The sequence below is a fragment of the Strongylocentrotus purpuratus genome, unplaced genomic scaffold (genome assembly GCF_000002235.5).
Source record: "Strongylocentrotus purpuratus isolate Spur 01 unplaced genomic scaffold, Spur_5.0 spur5_scaffold_16, whole genome shotgun sequence".
Classification (NCBI taxonomy): Eukaryota; Metazoa; Echinodermata; class Echinoidea; order Camarodonta; family Strongylocentrotidae; genus Strongylocentrotus; species Strongylocentrotus purpuratus.
Window position 1 is genome coordinate 30,210,214 of NW_022145601.1, and position 19,538 is coordinate 30,229,751.

General features: G+C 38.6%; 1 protein-coding gene across 1 annotated transcript; it reads right to left on the reverse strand.

Annotated features, from left to right (window-relative positions):
- Positions 1–751: 751 nt before the first annotated feature.
- LOC105444832 lies at positions 752–8,664 on the reverse strand. The gene is made up of 4 exons (XM_030987516.1): positions 8,203–8,664; positions 7,475–7,549; positions 2,292–2,448; positions 752–1,700 (listed from the first exon to the last, which is right to left on the reverse strand). The coding sequence occupies exons 1-4, from the start codon at positions 8,261–8,263 to the stop codon at positions 752–754; spliced, it is 1,242 nt and encodes a 413-aa protein (XP_030843376.1). The 5' UTR covers positions 8,264–8,664.
- Positions 8,665–19,538: the final 10,874 nt, after the last annotated feature.

Genomic DNA, 19,538 nt, shown 5'->3' on the forward strand with positions numbered 1-19,538 from the left:
TCTATGACGGATCTTCTATGACTTTTTGTTTGTTTTCTAAGAAAATATGCAGAATCACTTACAATTCTTCTGAATTTTGAGGAACATAAACAAATTCTTTGAATGTAGCCATACCTTTATGTCTGAATATAACACAATGAAATTAATCATGAATGCATGTGAGCCACTGTATGATATCTGGTTCGTTCTGGTGAGCCTTGAATTCTCTTAGGTGTCTTGGTAGCTTCTTCTCATACGATCGACAAAATGGGCAGTATGCCCCTTTGTCCCAGTGTCTCCTTTGCTGGTTGTTAGTACGTAATACTTTGATCTTTCCAGGAGAACTATGAGGTAAGTGTGCTTCAGAGCGGACATGAGATGTATCAGGATTTCTCTGCAATACATTGCTTTTTGCAGTATGTAATGGCGATTCAGAGCTGACCTGGGATGCTTCGGGATACAACACAGTAACTTTTGGTCTTTTCAATGGAATGACATAAGACCTTTCAGAAGAATTACCATCAGAGGAGTCAGATTCGTCAACTACAAAGTCAGGATCTAATGCATGATTTGAATCATCACAGTCTGATTCATGCCCAGAATCTTCCAAATCAGATGCATATTCAGAGATTTCAGAATCTGAAGCACATGGATCACTTTCAACTTCTGAGACCTGTTGAACACCCCCAGTATCTGATGCCTGATAAATACCTCCAGCATCTAAGACCTGCTGAACAACTCCGGCATCTGATGCCTGTTGGATAACTCCAGCTTATGATGCCTGTTGAACATCTCCACCATCTGACGCCTGATTAACACCTCCAGCATCTGATGCAAGTTGGACGCTTCCAGCATCTGGTGCCTGTCGAACAATTCCGGGATCTGAGGCCTTCTGGACACCACCAGCATCTGAAGCCTGTTGGACACCTGTAGCATATGATGCCAGTTCAACACCTCCAGCATTTGATGCCTGTTGGACACCTCCAGCTTCAGACACCTGTTGAACAATTTCAGCATCTGATGCCTGATAAATACATCCAGCATCTAAGACCTGCTGAACAACTCCAGCATCTGATGCCTGTTGAACAATTCCAGCATCTAAGACCTGTTGAACACCTTCAGCATCTGACGCTTGTTGGACATCTCCAACATCTGACGCTTGATAAACACCTCCAGCATCTGACGCCTGTTGAACATCTCCACTATCTGACGCCTGATTAACACCTCCAGCATCTGATGCAAGTTGGACGCTTCCAGCATCTGGTGCCTGTTGAACAATTCCGGGATCTGACGCCTGCTGGACACCACCAGCATCTGATGCCTGTTGGACACCTGTAGCATATGATGCCAGTTCAACACTTCCAGCATTTGACGCCTGTTGGGCACCTCCAGCATCAGACACCTGTTGAACAATTCCAGCATCTGACGCCTGTTGGACACCTCCAAAATCTGGCGCCAACTGAACACCTCTAACTTCTGATGCCTGTTGAACACCTCCAGTATCTGATGCATTTCGATCACCTCCAGCATTCAGTGTGTGTTTAGCATTATAGTCATAACGCAGTTCTTCCCCTTTTTGAATGTCTCTCAGAGCAAAGATCCCTAGATGTACTGAATCATTCATTTCTATTTTTCTGATTCTACAGTTGCAGCTCCTCCTTGATGGCCGAGAATTATTTGCATATCTTGCAAGAGACTGTGTGTAGTTGGCGGCATCTATGCTGAAAGAAAAAAAGCAGGGGGGGGGGCAAAAGAATAGATTTATAAAAGTCAATAAACAATAACACTGTGTTCCCTTTTTACAAAGTAAAATTAGCAAGTGAAAACATACATCTGTGTTTTATATGGTCACACATTCCACTTCCAGTCTTCACATAGAGAAAACTCCTTTACAGTTAATATGACAAAGGAATTCTTTTTTACACTTTATAACAGATTAAGTGTAACATGCTCCATGTCTTAAATTCATTTCAACAGTAAAATTTGCAGGATTCATTCATTTCCCTCAGAATGTTATCAATTTTTTTATTAAAGCATGTCACTATTGTACCAAACTCTAATGAAAAATGGTTAATTCCATGAACGACTGTGAAAAACAGGAGGACTGATAAAAAAGAGGAAAGTTAAACAAACATTATGCCTCCAGCAAACTTTGTGAATATAAATCAAGCTTCTCAAATATAGCTCCTTCATAATTGTTTACAGGTATGTCTAGTTTACGCTAGTCTGAAAAGTACCACATACTGCAGGCAGTAATTTTGCTGGAAATTATTACCTGTTCCCCATTCTGATAATCAGGAGAGTTTTCTTACCACATTGTTCTTCCTTTCCACTGAAAGAAGTACTGGTAATGGTGCCGCCAACTACTATAATCCCTTTCTAAGGCCTCTTCTTCTGTCAAAAGTTCACCCTTGTACTCAAGGAGAAACTCTCCCTCCATAAACTCCTTTGTTGAAAACAGCCCATCCCCTATAAAGAGGGAAAATGAGAAATAGAGAGAGAAAAGCTTACATTTAGCCATCAACGCACATCTTTACTGGGAAATAATAATAATTAACATAGAAGTGAGTCCGACAGAGTATCCTACAATATAGCAAGAAATGAGGCAACCGATAAAGTAAACATAGCAAAGAAGTCATTTGAACGTAAGCTGACCTTAGAAATAAAATCCAATCCTAAAAGTTTTTGGAGATATGTTCAAAGTAAAAACAAATTTAGACAGGGTATTGGTGACTTGGAAAAGCCTGATGGAACCATTGCAAGCGATGATGCAGATAAAGCAGAAACACTGAACTTATTCTTTGCATCAGTCTTTACTAAGGAGGATTTATCTCTTGTACCAGCCCTTGATCTGAGAATTCGTGACAAGCAACTGGATACGGTCTGTTTTAATTATGAAAATGTCAAAAAAGCTATCATGAGATTGGACCAATCAAAATCTCCTGGACCAGATAACATTCACAATCGCATCCTGAAGGAATTAGTGGACGACATTTCCCGACCACTTGCCCATCTTTTTAACAAATCTATGTCGAGTGGCGTGGTATGTGACTCATGGAAAGAAGCCAATGTGACTCCTATTTTTAAGAAAGGAGATAAAAAGAAAACATGAAATTATCGTCCAGTCAGTCTAACCAGTTCTCTTTCCAAACTAATGGAGACCATTGTACGTGATGAAATTGTCAAATATATGAATGAGAACTCTCTGTTCACGGAGGAACAGTACGGATTTAGAAGAAGTAGATCTTGTGCTACACAGTTGCTAAATGTTTCTGAAACCTGGACAAAGGAATTAGACAACAAGGGAAGTATTGACTGTATCTACTTGGATTACAGCAAGGCCTTTGACAGTGTCCCACATGCTAGACTTCTGAAAAAAGTAGAGGCCTACGGTATAACAGGTAATCTGCATAGATGGATCAAGTCTTTCCTGACTGGAAGAACTCAGCGGGTAGTTATAAACGGTACCCCATCGAGTGCATCAAAAGTTGTCAGCGGCGTAGCTCAAGGAAGCGTGCTGGGGCCGACACTGTTCTTGTTGTATGTTAATGACATTCCAGATATTATATGTAACACTGAATCAGAAGTCAAACTATTTGCAGATGACACCAAAATCTTCTCACCAATTCACTCTTCATTGGATGGCAAAAATCTACAAGCAGATCTAACAAAGCTCACAAAATGGTCCCATCAGTGGCAACTACCATTTAATCAAGAGAAGTGCAAGGTAATCCACTATGGTCGAAGAAATCCTTGTTATGATTATTTCATGTCAGACGAAGATATACCTATTCCTGCCGTGGAAGTAGAAACAGACCTTGGGGTAACCTTTGACCAGCAATTGAGGTTTTCACGTCATGTGGATGGAGTATGTGCTGCTGCAAATCGCAAGCTAGGGATTATCGAGAGGACATTTTCTAATTTGGACAAAACGGGCTTTATACATCTATACAAATCAATTATAAGACCAAGACTCGAGTATTGCTCAACGGTGTGGCATCCTGTATTGAAAAAAGACAGCACGAAAATAGAAAAGGTACAGCGTAGAGCAACACGCCAAATACACATGCTACGACACTTGAGCTACGAGAAGAGACTAAAACATCTCAACTTACCATCTCTTGCCTACAGACGCCATAGAGCAGACATGATACAGATATACAAAATAATGCATGGCCTAGATGAACTAGATCTAGCACACTTCTTTGACCATCCAACTGATAATAGAACCCGTGGCCATCGATACAAGATCGTTAAGAAGAAAGTCTACTCAAAGCTTAGACATGGATCATTTTCACAGAGAAGTATCAATGAATGGAACAACCTCTCCTCTGTAGTTGTGGAGAGCAAGTCACTAAACAGCTTTAAATCCAATTTGTTGAAGTTTTGGTCGTCAAGAAAAGATCAATTTGACCCAGAGGAGTCCTTCGCTTGTCCATGTTCGTCAATTGCTGTATAGCGCCACTAAACATGTGCCAAAATATGGATTCTTCATCTGAATGTCAACGAGAGGCAAATAAGTTTTTAACTTTAAATGCCTACTTCCAAGGTATATTTCCAAGGTATAGTGTTCAGGTAAAACAATGATATAAATAAAATTTAAAAATATCTCACTTGTTGGAAGACTCTTTGGAAAATCTTCCTGGCAGATACACATAGAGTCAGTCATGAGACAATAAAAATGAAATGTTGAACAAACATGTTTTTAGCTCCTTCTGAAATACATCTATGTTTGACTGAGCAAGGAGAGTACCAGGAAGAGAGTTCCAAAGAGTTGGTGCAGCACAATGGACCTATCATCGTAAGACTTGTTTCTACTAATATTCACTACTAACAAGTCTTGCAAGACAGATCTAAGCGCTCTGGGTGGTAGATATCGGACTACTAACTCAGACAAGTAAATAGGAGCAAGACGATGGACAGCCTTAAATGTGAGCAGGATAATTTGTAGTGAGTGAATAGGAAACCAATTGATCTCTCCTAAGATGGGGGTGATTGTACTGTACTGGATATACATGTAGATACAAGATGGGGGCAGAGTTCTCAGTTCTGAATTCTTTGGAGTTTGGACACATCTTTTTCCTGAACACCGAAGAGAAGATTGTTTGAGACAAATGAGGCACATCAGTATGGTAGCATTATAAGTTACATGCAAGTTTAAACATCAATCTGATATATACACGCACATAATACAAACATACATCAGAGGAAAGCCTGAGGTTAGATACCCAATGCTATATGACCAAGTTCCAGCATCAATCTAACACTCATTACCAACATAAAACAGAGGACTGTCCAGAGTTAGATAAGCAATGTTACATAGTTAATGTTACATTCAAGTTCCCATATCAATCTGACACACATTACAAACATACAACAGAGGACAGTCCACAGTTTGATTGTTAATGTTACATTCAAGTTCCCATATCAATCTGACACACATTACAAACATACAACAGAGGACAGTCCACAGTTTGATTGTTAATGTTACATTCAAGTTCCCATATCTATCTGACACACTTTGAAAAAACATACAACAGAGGACGGTCCACTGTTGGATTGTTAATGTTACAAGCAGCTCCAACACCAATCTGACACACTTTAAAAACATACAACAGAGGACGGTCCACAGTTGGATTGTTAATGTTACAAACAGTTCCAACACCAATCTGACACACATTACAAACATACAACAGAGGACAGTCCACAGTTTGATAGTTAAAGTTACATTCAAGTTCCCATATCAATCTGACACACTTTGAAAAACATACAATAGAGGACGGTCCACTGTTGGATTGTTAATGTTACAAGCAGTTCCCATATCAATCTGACACACATTACAAACATACAACAGAGGACAGTCCACAGTTTGATAGTTAATGTTACATTCAAGTTCCCATATCAATCTGACACACATTACAAACATACAACAGAGGACAGTCCACAGTTTGATTGTTAATGTTACATTCAAGTTCCCATATCAATCTGACACACATTACAAACATACAACAGAGGACAGTCCACAGTTTGATTGTTAATGTTACATTCAAGTTCCCATATCTATCTGACACACTTTGAAAAACATACAACAGAGGACGGTCCACTGTTGGATTGTTAATGTTACAAGCAGCTCCAACACCAATCTGACACACTTTAAAAACATACAACAGAGGACGGTCCACAGTTGGATTGTTAATGTTACAAACAGTTCCAACACCAATCTGACACACATTACAAACATACAACAGAGGACAGTCCACAGTTTGATAGTTAAAGTTACATTCAAGTTCCCATATCAATCTGACACACTTTGAAAAACATACAATAGAGGACGGTCCACTGTTGGATTGTTAATGTTACAAGCAGTTCCCATATCAATCTGACACACATTACAAACATACAACAGAGGACAGTCCACAGTTTGATAGTTAAAGTTACATTCAAGTTCCCATATCAATCTGACACACTTTGAAAAACATACAATAGAGGACGGTCCACTGTTGGATTGTTAATATAACAAGCAGTTCCAACACCAATCTGACACACTTTAAAAACATACAACAGAGGATGGTCCACTGTTGGATTGTTAATGTTACAAGCAGTTCCAACACCAATCTTACACACATTACAAACATACAACAGAGGACGGTCCACAGTTGGATTGTTAATGTTACAAACAGTTCCAACACCAATCTGACACACATTACAAACATACAACAGAGGACAGTCCACAGTTTGATAGTTAATGTTACATTCAAGTTCCCATATCAATCTGACACACTTTGAAAAACATACGATAGAGGACGGTCCACTGTTGGATTGTTAATGTTACAAGCAGTTCCAACACCAATCTGACACAATTTAAAAACATACAACAGAGGACGGTCCACTGTTGTATTGTTAATGTACAAGCAGTTCCAACACCAATCTGACACACATTACAAACATACAACAGAGGACAGTACACAGTTTGATAGTTAATGTTACATCCAAGTTCCAACATCAACCTGACATACACATTCTAAATATACAATAGAGGACAGTCCAGTTAGTTAATGTCACATCCAAGTTCAATGTCAATCTGCTAAACATATACAATACAAACATACAACAGAGGAACGACCAAAGTTATAGGTAATTAGTTACATCCCAGTTCCACTGTCAATTTGATATAAATGTACAATACAAAACATACAACAAAGGACAGTCCACGGTTTAAATAGTTGATATGTCTGTGAAAGGGGGGGGGGCGGGGCGTTAACACATGATCACACACAATGCGAACATACATCAGAGGACGGTCCATTATTCACTGTTTAGTATGTGATTCTGTATTATTCATGAGATGGAATGACAGCAACATGAATGAGATAAATAGTTATAAACATTAAAGACAAAACATCAATAAGTAAACACAATAATGAATATATGATGACAGAATCATTGATGAATCAGGTTCTGAACATGTTTCTACATGTATATATGAAAAACTCACCAATCTCCTGACTAATGAAACAGGTTTCAAATCCATCCGGATCAGGTCCACCGAGGTGTTTTGCATAATTAATGTCTGGAAATCGCAAATAAGAGAACACATACAATATGATTAATTCATTTTCCAATTATATCACAGCGAGACAAAAAAACAAAAAAAACAGTGCAAAAGTAACTTATCAGTTGGTGGAAATTTTTATAATTTACTCCACTGGGCCGATGGACAAAATTAATGAGACAGGAAGTAGTAGAGTGACGGTACCCTACTAAAAAGTACTATTGTACTAAACACATATATAACGTCCCAAAAATCAACTGAATCATCATCAATTGTCCATGTAAAGGGCCTGATTTCAAAGTCTTTATCTTTCTTACCTGTTTCTTGCCAAATTTTATTATCTTTCTGAGAGTATTTTTCCTAAAAACAAAGACAGTATAATATACACTTTCTCACAAGTTTCACTGCAATTCAACAAGTGCATAAGCGCTCGTGCCTGGCTGATGTTAGCCGTATGTAGGGTACTCTCCACGCGCGAGTCACGGGTAGCTAGGCGCGTAGGCTGCCGGCGCCAAAGTATGGGCACACTTATGAACTAGCGCCCTAAAAAGTTACAGGCTTACTGCAGAACATGTAACGTTAGGCCTAACTAACTAGTGGCTATTGAGTAGCTCTGACAGTTAACTTAGGCCTATTCTACACCAAAATACGATGGAAGTTATTTTACATACCAGGTTCTGATGAAGCGACGGCGTTACCGCGTCGACGTCGACGAGGAGGTCGTTCAGCCATCGTCGGCTTGATCGAGGACGTTGCAGGCAGCTAGCTAGCATGCAGGACATGCTGCGCTGATGATGAATCGCGCACGCGCACGTACCGTATACAGGCCATAGATATACTACGTGCAGTGTGTAATGGGCTGTTCGAACGCTGACACTAGATGGCGACATTCATTTCGATGCACACACTCTCGTTCCATTTCGTACAGTTTCGCACACTGCAAACGCACTCTGAAAATGAAATTCACGTCCAACTGCGGATGATCGCTCGTTTGCTCTCATAATTATAGAGCGCCCTCTCTGGCATGAGAGAAAGCATAATTAACTCTTATTTGGAAACGAGGACCGTCCCCCATAGAAGGTAGGTACGCGGTTAGAAGGTTATATTTTGTCAGTGCGTCCTCGGTTAAACCCTTTTACAAACACACACACAAGTGCCTTCTCAGTGTATGGATCAAACCTTACTCGGAAAATGTGAATGTAACATAAAAACAGACATTTGATGTAGCTAGTTTTATCAAAACTAATTATAAAAAGAAACCCTTTCCTAACAAAGACCGCCTATTTCTTCGCATTCTTACCTCATTTCTTTCTCCAACCTGACAAACCCTTATTATTTGTTTGCGTTCACCTCTCAGCATTTCTTGTACATGCAGAATAAGTTATGTCCTCTTAAAATAGCCCAAAGCAAAACTGTCACCATACGCCATCATTACTCCATATTGCAGAAGTGGAACAAAAGAATGTCACCTTTCAGCAAGGCTTTGTAAACAAATATTATTCCACTGAATAATTTACAAGAAAGAATGGGATTTCCAAAAGGTGAGGAAAGCTATATCTCGCTTCCTTTGTTCCCTGTTTCATAAATTCATATTTCCTTGTCTTCTATAGCTAAATATTACTTTAACGTATGTATATTCTTCATGCGCATTATTAGTGCATCTTATCTTCTTATAGGACGTGTATGTCATAATGCTCCTTACGTTATGCTCAACATTCTAGAGCCTAAATATAGAAATTTCACCATGTGCGTAAAAGTTGTAATTAATGAGTCGTTCATACTTCGTCCTTCCTTATTACAGATTCTCCTTTTCATAATTATTGTTTCCTCCACCTTCTGCACTTCCCACACACTCCTGTTATTTTGCCTGTTTTCTCAATTATACCAATATTACAATGATACATCGATGTATACATACATAGTGCAGCTGCTATATTAATGAATTATACTGTACTCTGTAAAATCACTCCTTCTCCTGCTCTTCATGCTCGTTCTTTACCCAATATTATTCATTATTCATCATTCTCTGGCTGAACTAAATGTTTCGCCATTTCTAAAAGGTCTCTTTTGAAAGGAAGGAGACGATCACCATGATCAAGGGGATATCTCTGAATGACATACACCAACCATACTCGACATTCACATTCAGATTCAGATTATTCATGTCATCAATAATTACAACACCCTGTAAGAAAAACGGTTTACCGTTATTTTAACCTTCACAAGACCTGGCATTTTGTTTGCGCGCAAAAAAATATGGAAGTGATGCAAATAGTCGTTGACATCACATTTTCATTCGGTCATGCCTGTTGGCTAAGTATTTATATATATATATATATATATATATATATATATATATATATATATATATATATATATATATATATGACCTAGATAATATTATGTTGAAACGAAATTAGAATGTAAGTCAAGTACGTTTCGGAAGAATAACGAAATAGAATTTAAAAGTTAAATACAATTTCAGGACTACACACACACTCAAGAAAGTAATAGTACCGACAATCTTTTTCAGGACTCCCCAATCCTCCTACTGTAATTGTTGTGTAAGATTTCCTGGTCATGTTCTACATAGAAGTTCTTCATATAACGTTGTAATTGAAAACTTGAAGCAGGAACATGATTGAGTTTAATCACCTATAGTTAACGGTATATGAAACGGGACCTGACTTGCATAGATTGAAATGAAGTGCTAGGTCATTCACCAAGATCTTCCATGATCTCAAAAAACATAATGTAACGGGTTCTAAAGCTACTACAATGATATGTTATTATGTGAGCTTAATGCCCGACGTACATGAAGCGTCATTTCCATTGCGTTATTCCCTGCGTAATCTGGCCTGCGAAAGCTAATACCATTATCATCTGCTCTCCCAGAAGGGAGTTAGATATTCGTGAAAGTTTATGAGTTAATAGCCTTCTAGCTCTTAACATAGCAAAAGCGCCATAAAGTCATACACTATCTGCAACATGTGACGCAATGATGCGTCAAAGACCGCACAAGTCACTGACGCACTCTAACGTCAGTAATTGACGTCTCGTGTGCAACGGACATCATTCCTGTCAAAACCATTTGTTGTCTTTCAGTTTTCGTAGGACGAAAACAACGCGTCTCTGTGTTAATAAACAACTCGCTTCGTTTAGCCAGGGCTCATTACCAGCAATAAGGTCAGAAGTTGGGGTTGAAACACCTTGAAGGCATGTTTTCATTAGGATAAATTTTAAAGAGAAAAGCAAACTTAAATTGGACATAAAATCACTAAAAGGATCATCTGCCAAGTTGAACTGTAAACGGGTATAATATATTTGATGGTTTCGTGTTTAAGTGCGAAATTGCACGCCTCAAAAGGTTGGCTATCCTGAGATTAAAGTGTCTGGGGGGGGGGGGGGGGGGGTTGCAAAACAATGGGGGGAACATACTTCACCTATTCCATCCAAACAAAAATTATAAAAAGGTAATTACATTTTCTTGTTTAATTTAGTTACAAGGATAGGCCTACAAACAGGTTATTAGATTTATTTTAAATATAAAAACGGTCTATATGAAATAAGATCCTATCAATATTTTTCTTTGCTCGCTCTCTCAAATTATTTCCTTCTTCCTTTATTTATTTATTTATTTATTTGCCCATTTCACCTTTCTCTCTCTCTCTCTCTCCCTGTCTCTCTCCGTCTGTATTCATTTGTCTCAAACTTCTTCTGTATTCTTATAGTACCACTGTTTCAGTGATCGATGTGAATTCATTTTATTAAGTCGATCAAGTAGATTGATTATATTTATGTTTAGCGCCATCTGAAGGCTACTAAATTCGTGTAAAGAAATGGCACCCTTTTTGATTTCCAGTGGATGAAATCCGTTGATATTGGAGGCATCCTTGTGTAGTATGGAAGTTTGATGCACTTTAAGAAGGCAGAATGAAGTTTTTACTGTAGCGGAAGCATCTTTGACTTTGTTTATTGGTCTTTCTTTATTATTCCAATTCTCTTGTTGCTCCAAATGCTCCATGGCCGTACGAGACTTGATGAACCAATCGAAATTTGTACTGGATTAAATTAGATTGAGGATTTGTAGCTTTACGAGAAGGAATTAGATGATACTAAATACCTAGATATTACTTTCTTTCAATTTCAAAGAGTTCGAGAATTTCCATTTTTCTTGGCATGGTATTCGTTAGTGTTTTAGTTCCAAAGTGAAAGAAAAATTCAGATGAGAGATTAAGAACTGACTGAGAGAGAGAAACACAGACGGAGAAAGAAGCAGAGACACATAAGGCGAGAGAAGAATTGTGTTGATGAGTGGCAGAAATCTTCGATTACAAACGGAATCCTTCAGAAAGTAAAAAAGCAAAAACAAAATGAATTAAAAAGTATTCAACCTCAATATTGTTCAGGATCATTTAGGCTTCGTGCTTCTTTTTTGTGACACGTATCACGGAAACGAATCCCAAACGAGGGGACACACTAACAGTATTTCGACACACCAGCCTGGTATTGAAAAGTGGATTAATAGAGGGTTAGCGGAACCAACACCGCGACCGCATTTCAAACCGACTGAAGTATGATAAGACAGCGAATGAAATACGCCGAACCCACTACAAAGTGCGTTAAAGCAGGAGATGTTTAACATCTTACCGCTTCAATACGGTCTCAAGTACTCGACTCTAAACAAGGGGTTCTCGGGTATCAAGTCACCCACATATCTTGCGTATAGGCCGCATTGCTGCTTAAAGGGAGATATCATTCTTAAAATTACCTATGCGTAGTAAAGTTTGTTTGTATAAACGGATCATATAGTTTGAATGCAAATATCAGGGCAGCGCATTTGAAAATGTTAAAATAGTGTATTTTTTAAAACTATTACACCCCTCTCAAAACCCACCTTTTTAATCAGTTATAGTTAACTAGAGGCGCACACAAGTAGTTAATTCCATTTTACTCTATTGTATTGTATTGTATCGTATTAGTAATATTTTTTTAGTAATTATTTATCTTGCTGCTTTTAATGTATTGAACATGTTGAATAATTATAAGTTAGACAGTACCACCTGTGCGCGTAGAAACGTCTGTATAAATCGCCCTATAAATGTAATTATTATTATTATTATTCAGACCTATTGTAAATCTTGCGCTGGTGTGCAAAGTAAAAGGACGTTTATTCATTTCTTCTTTGAGTTGATGGCGATTTCGATTGTTCATACCTAAATTGATCTGCTTTCCCATAATAGGCCAGAATCCATGAATTCTTTTTTACATGCTCCCATTTCATACAAACTTTGCGTCAGGGGCGTATTCTTAGGGAAAAGAGGGGAGGAGTGGCACAACTGTGCCCCCCACCCCAAAACAAAAATTGAAAAATTGACACATACCAAAATTGGGGAGAGAGAGAAGGCCGTTCCCGGCTATTTAATGCAACCAATCTCCTGGCTTGAGTTCAATGTTTACCATTGATATTGCGGCAATTTTTTTTCACCCAGTCTTGAAAAATTATTCACATCACGGAGCTTTGGGCTTGGTCGGAGCTATGCAAAATGGCAAATGTACTTCTGCCTACGTAAACCTGTTCACTCCATGTATGTTCTGTGAACTTTTCATGTTTGTGATTGTGATTTGTACTATTTGATTGACATTCACACATGCGTGACTTGTTATTCAAGTCTTTCGAAGGATGGGATTGTGCTTATGTATCCATGGAGATAAACGCCCGTGTTCGCTTGGATTTTCTCCCTTTTTCCTCCTTTAAAAATAGAAATCCCCTGAATTTTAAGATTTTGGAAGAAGATTCTATCCTGTTATTATGTCCCTTTTGCAAGGTCTATCTGTCTTTCCTACCCGGAAATTTGTTACGTGTCTTAAGTTCTGTAATCGTCTGCTGTCAATTTTCTTTATTTTTTGTTTCATTCTTGAACATCCTGGGGAACATGCCGGAAATTGAAGCTATTATCCTGCCTGTGGTTCGACATTGACATTGAATCATCTTTGTCATTGCCCGAAATCACGCTCCTCTGTGTCTTTTACGGAACCTTATTCACCCATCTATCTCCCCTTTACTTCCCCATTTTTCTTTCTCTCTCTCTCTCTCTCTTTCTCTCTCTCTCTCTCTCTCTCTCTCTCTCTCTCTCATTTACACACAGACACACACTCACACACACGCGCGCGCGCACGCACACACAAAAAACACTGTTTCTTTTTTCCCTCTGTATTTTTTCTCTTACTTATTCCCCCTCTCTCTGCTTGTCTCCCTCTCTCTTTATTCCCCCTCTCCCTCCTCTCTGTCCACGTATATACTCCTCTTACTCTACCCACTTCTCGCCCACTCTCTCTTTCTTTCTCCCTCTCTCTCTCTCTCTCTCTCTCTTTCTCATCTTCTCCTCATTCAAATCTTCATCGATTTCATCATCATCTCTCGACTACATCCCGCCCACCCTCACTTAACCTTGCGTCGCTACAACACTCAAGACTCGAGGGTTTTAGATATGGTCCAAACACCATGAGCACGCAGAACAACATGTGTCCAAATTTATGACAGAGAGCGCCACTCCAGACTGACTGCATCGAATTAATTAAAGAATAGCTTTATCAATAGAAGAATTAGAGGAATTCCTGAGCTGATAGGCCCGAATTCACAAAGGAGGTTTGTCGACAAACCTTGGTTTTCGTACGTCATATGACGCGTTTTACGCGTTTTTTACAAACCTGGTTTGTAAAGAACAAAAGGAGGTTTGGCGAAACAAAAGGAGGTTTGAGCTCAAACTTTGGTCTGAGCTCAAACCTTGCTTTGTGAATTCGGGCCATAAGGTTCATGGTAGATAAGCTTGGATATGGCACGATGGACAGAAGTTGTTAACCTTTAGCCGAGGAACGAGTTGATTTGGAGTACTATTCACATCTGGCAATTCAGTGATGATGACTATGACGAGAGGGAGATAAAATAAAGGCGTGGAGGAGAAGGAGGAGGAGGAGGAGGAGGATGGGAGTGTGTGGATTGAGGAGAGAAGGAAGAAATATAAGGAGTAGGTCGAGGAGGAGCAAGAAGTAGGAGAAGTAGGAGCAGGTATTTTAGGGGGAATAGGAAAAAGAGAAAAGGGAAATAGGGGATAAAGAGGAAGATAGGGAGGAGGGTTCGAGAAAAGTGGAGCATGGGGGGGGGGAGATTATAAGACGAAGGAAAGGCATAAATACCAGAGGAAGAGTGAAGGAGGAGAATGATGGATGAAGAGAAGGGGTAAAAAGAGAAGTAGGAGAAAGTGAGACAAAAGAGAAGAGGCAGAGGAGAAGAAAAAGGAAGCTGAATAAGCGTCGATATAAAATATATATTATCAGCTAAAGGTCCATTTAACGCCGAGGGTTAACAACCAGAGTAACATCTTCGAATCGGGATGTAGTTAAAATGTCGTTAAGGAAAACCTTCCAATCTTCAAAACTTGATGTTCAATATCGCAAACAGCAACTTTATTAATATAAGCAAAATATTATAATTACCATTTTGCCCCTTTATTATCATGATTATAGATTCCGTTTCTAAAATCAAATTGTTTGTTTGTTTTTACCTTGGCGACTATTGAAAGGAATTCTCATGTCTAGAACCTACTTTCAGTCTCCCCAGCTCACCAAACCCTAGTCCTAAACCTAAAGGCCAAATACCCAGTCGCAAACCTTACTCTCTATTTTATACGTTTGACGAGACAGAGCCTTAAGCGAATGTCACCATGGTCATAAGAGCACTTGTCGGTGAAGCATGAGGGTAACCAAATCTCGCAATCTGACTTGCGTGAAGCATCATTCTTTATCCCCACATGGTACGAATTAATACTAATCATAGACACAACAAGAATATTTTATTCATGTTTCCGAGTTGATTCCTCGCTCGATATGTTTATACTCTCTTTACGATGCGATTTCATGTCCCGTTTCATATCACATTTCGAGAGGTATTCCTTCCTTTCATTCAACTTGTCGGCATGTTCAAAGAAAAATGTATAAAAACATCTGGACAAACACAAATATATACAAAGCCTAGGTTTAGCATTTGGCTTATACTGTTACGTGCCTTCTACATTCATGATCAATATGTATTTTTATCCTTTCATTTTCTCCGGAAGATTTGTCTTCTGTTTATTCCTTGTGCCTCACTAACTCCACATCTAAGTGAGATTACGCCAACATGAGAGATCATCACAAAAAAAATTGTTATTCCAGGGGGGTGTTTCACAAAGATTCGAAGTTGAACTTAACTCGAAGTTGGACTTAAATATTATGGAGAGCCATTTGTAGCATTAAAATAAAATATATTCAAAAGCAAAAAGTGAAGTATTTTAGACTTTTTATAAATTCCACATCAAGAACATGAAATCTCCTCGATAAAAGAAAATATGACTGGTTTGAATCAACATTTCATGCCTTTTAGAAATAACTTTGACAAAATATTTTTATAGATGCTAACAGCTTTCCATAATTATGAAATCCAACTTAGAGTTAAGTTCGACATGGAATCTTTGTGAAACAAACACAAGGTCTCTATGACATTATTTTTCTTTGCATATTAATTTCCTTTGAATTGCATCCTGGTTTTATGTGCACCAAAGGGAGAAGGAAAGGGGAGAAGGGTGGGCGAATGAGGTTAAAAAACGAGTTAAAGCTAAAATCAGATTCTTGTAATGTAACAAAAGAAAGAGGCTTGAATTTGCTCTGGTTCATCATAATGTAAATAAGTTGATTGAACCAGCGCAACGTAAACATAAATTAAAAGAGCATCTCTCATTGTATATAAACACCACGTGTTGAGCACGCGGGTCGGAACTGCCAGCTCGATTTCTCCATCTTCATTGGTTCATTTTCCAGCTAATAAAGGCTTCATTTTCAACGTAACCAAAATCGTTTGCCACGCGTCAATCTTAGTTCCGTTAGATTCTGTTTGATTCCTTGAGAATCTGAGTTTCTGTACCAAAACTCAAGGAAACCTTGCGCATTTCTCTTTTATATCCGACCTTACATGGAATTATTTGATACATGATGATGGTTATTATTCAGGAAATGTTAATTTATACATTTCCATCAAACAAATAAGTTTAAAAATTGTGGTTATGCAGCAGTTTACTCCGGCTCTGAAGGGTTTATGCACGAACCAAGAGCACATGCAGTTTCGAAGTGAAATACAAAGGATACATTAGAGCACCGAAGTCATTACATTTACAATAAATTTCATGTTCTGGCCACAGCATTTATTACGACACTGGAGCTAATGATGTAATTGCCGTACATAATTACAAATAAACAATAGGTAAGTTTGTAAAACACTGACGCAACAAAGAAATAATAAAAACGCTATTTTATTTGTCGTTGATAACAGTCCCAAGTGAATATACGTACGGCCACAGGCATCACTTGGTTTCTCATGGTGCAATAATCAGTGACTTGATGTGAGGTGACAATTTTCCCGGATAGATCTTAATTGATTTGATGACGGGCAGAAGAGCAAGGCTTTCGAAAGCCACTTACGATTAGAGAGCACCTGGGAAGCAGTTTTATTGCCCTGTGATAAAACGCGTTGACGTAACGCTATCGAGACATTCAAAGGGAAATTCACATTTTATGATCAGAATGAAAGTGGCTGGTTCTTCTCCTTCTCCTTCTTGTTGTTCTTATTCTTCTTCCCTTTTTCCATTTTTCTTCCTCTTCTTGTTCTTGTTCTCGTTCTTCTTCTTCTCATTATATTACTACTGCTGCTACTACTGATACTCCTACTGCTTCTACTACTGCAACTATAACTAGTTCTACTACTACTACTACTACTACTACTACTACTACTACTACTACTACTAATACCACTACTACTTCGCCTTGCAGACATCTGTATTTGTGGTTTTGAATTCAAACATAAACTCTGCTAGATTTTATAAGATGCGGAATACGACCCACTGGAACCCCCTCCTTCCCCCACCCCCCTCCCCATGAATGTGTCATTTTTGTTGTTGTTGTTCTTTGGTTTTGAGGCTAACCAGTCTAAAAAGATTATTTCTGCCTGGCATCCGTGGGCTTGCGTGCTTTATAGCACAATCCTCTTTGTTTTCCTGCTAAGCCACCATCGGCACCCTGCTCTCTATTTGTTATCGTCATTAGTGTGATCGTGCGGATATGGAACGCAAAATGAGCTGTCAGACAAATTAACCTTTATTAAATTCACCTCGATACGTTGGTGGATCCCCTTCACTTTTACTTCATTCCTGAAGTATGATTAAAACTCAAGAGAAGAGAGTGTATCGATTTAGTGCGAGTGTCTTTTCCCCCTCTCAGCATTCTCGATCCATACTTCCTATATATTTCTATTTACGTTGCACATCATATTCAAGCTCATACGTTTGTGCATCTACTTTATTTTGGGTGGGTTTCTTTCGCTATGTTAACATTGCCTATAGCTATAATATAGTTATACGGATAAACCTTTAACACTTTTCTTCACTCATATAAATGTAATTATATTTCTTATCGTACTAAAATGAATACTACTGTACCTCCTCTTTCACTCTTTTACGTTTTTCTTTTAAATATATCTCTGTACCAACTTACTTCTTCTTTTCTTTCGTTTGCCCTCTTCTCTTTCTTCTCTTTGTGTCCCTATATTTCATTCCTTCTCTTTTCTCTCTCTCTCTCTCTCTCTCTCTCTCTTTTTCTCTATATTTCTGTCAAGCTTGTATTCTTCATCAGTTTCTCCTTCTCTTTCCTCCTTTCCTTTTCTCCCTTCTTTTCTTTCAGCCTCTCTCCTCATCTGTTTACTTACATCCTCCTTCTCTCTCTTTCTCTCTTCTCTCCTTCACCCCCCCCTCTCTCGCTCTCTCTCTCTCTCTCTCTCTCTTTCTCTCTTTTCCTTCGTCCTTTCTCTCGCGCGCTCTCTCTCTCTCTCTCTCTGTCGTTTTTCCTTTATATCTTTCTTTATCTCCATTTCTAATTTTCTTTTCTCCTTTATACGATATGTTTATGTGGGTAACTAATCATTCTTCAATCTCTTAGTCTTGTTTTTACTGCATTCTTATCTATCTCCATGGCTCCTTCTCTACCTGCATTTACACTGCTACTATAAAAAATCGTAAATTTTTCTCACATTCCCGTTTTTCGTCGTGAGTTGCTAAAAAACCTAAAAACGAAAAATCTACCACTGGAGTATGGTTTTTTGAAACGCCGGCAGAAATTTTACTGATTTCTGCAGTGTAAATGCCCGCTTTTGAATCATCGCTGAACGATTCCGATTTCTGGTCACGTGACTCTCATCGCTTCCGGGCATTCGCATGCAGAGCAGCTTTAAATCGCGCGTGCGCACTACTAAACCCCCAAATCGGAATGAGCAAATACAGACGTTTTTTAATGTGGTTCTCCAGTAATGTAAATGACAGTCCCCCAAATCAACGATTTTTCCAAATTTGTTTTGACTGTGTAAATGGGCCTCTTCTCATGCTTGCTTCTCGCGCGCGCAGTAACCGCACCATTTTCCAATTTGTCATTTATCTGAAATTTACCCTTTCTTAAGCGACGGACGAATGCGTTGGCGTATATTTACATATCGGGTACAGACAGGTGTCCCTTTAATTAATCAAATTCCGGTGTAATTTTTCTTCTGCTGTCTCTCTAATTCTTTGTTTGTCTCTCTCTCTTGTTCCCCGAGTCTTGTATTTGTCCATAAAAATCTGTACAAATATTCCATTTCCTATTTCTATAGTTCCCTCGAGAAAATTATCCCGTAATTCGAGTTTGATTTTCGTGATTAAAATTCGCGGGGAATTAAGGTGAGCGCAATCCTTTCATCGCAGCATATTCTCTTAGTCTATCGTGCACTCAATTTAAGTAGGTTGTCTTTGATAAGTAAGGTGCATTATTTGAATTGACAGGTTTTTCAATTACATCAATACAATTCACAATGCTGTAACTTGATATGGCGTTATCGTAATTGAAAACTACTTATTTTGATTTGGAAGAATGATTGTTGCGCATTGCTTTTATT

Coding starts and splice junctions, on each gene's coding strand:
- LOC105444832 (XM_030987516.1), bottom strand. CDS start 8,263: ATGGCTGAACGACCTCCTCGTCGACGTCGACGCGGTAACGCCGTCGCT. Junction 2,449..7,474: donor TTTCATTAGTCAGGAGATTG/GTGAGTTTTTCA, acceptor CCCTCTTTATAG/GGGATGGGCTGTTTTCAACA. Junction 1,701..2,291: donor TGGAAAGGAAGAACAATGTG/GTAAGAAAACTC, acceptor TTTTTCTTTCAG/CATAGATGCCGCCAACTACA.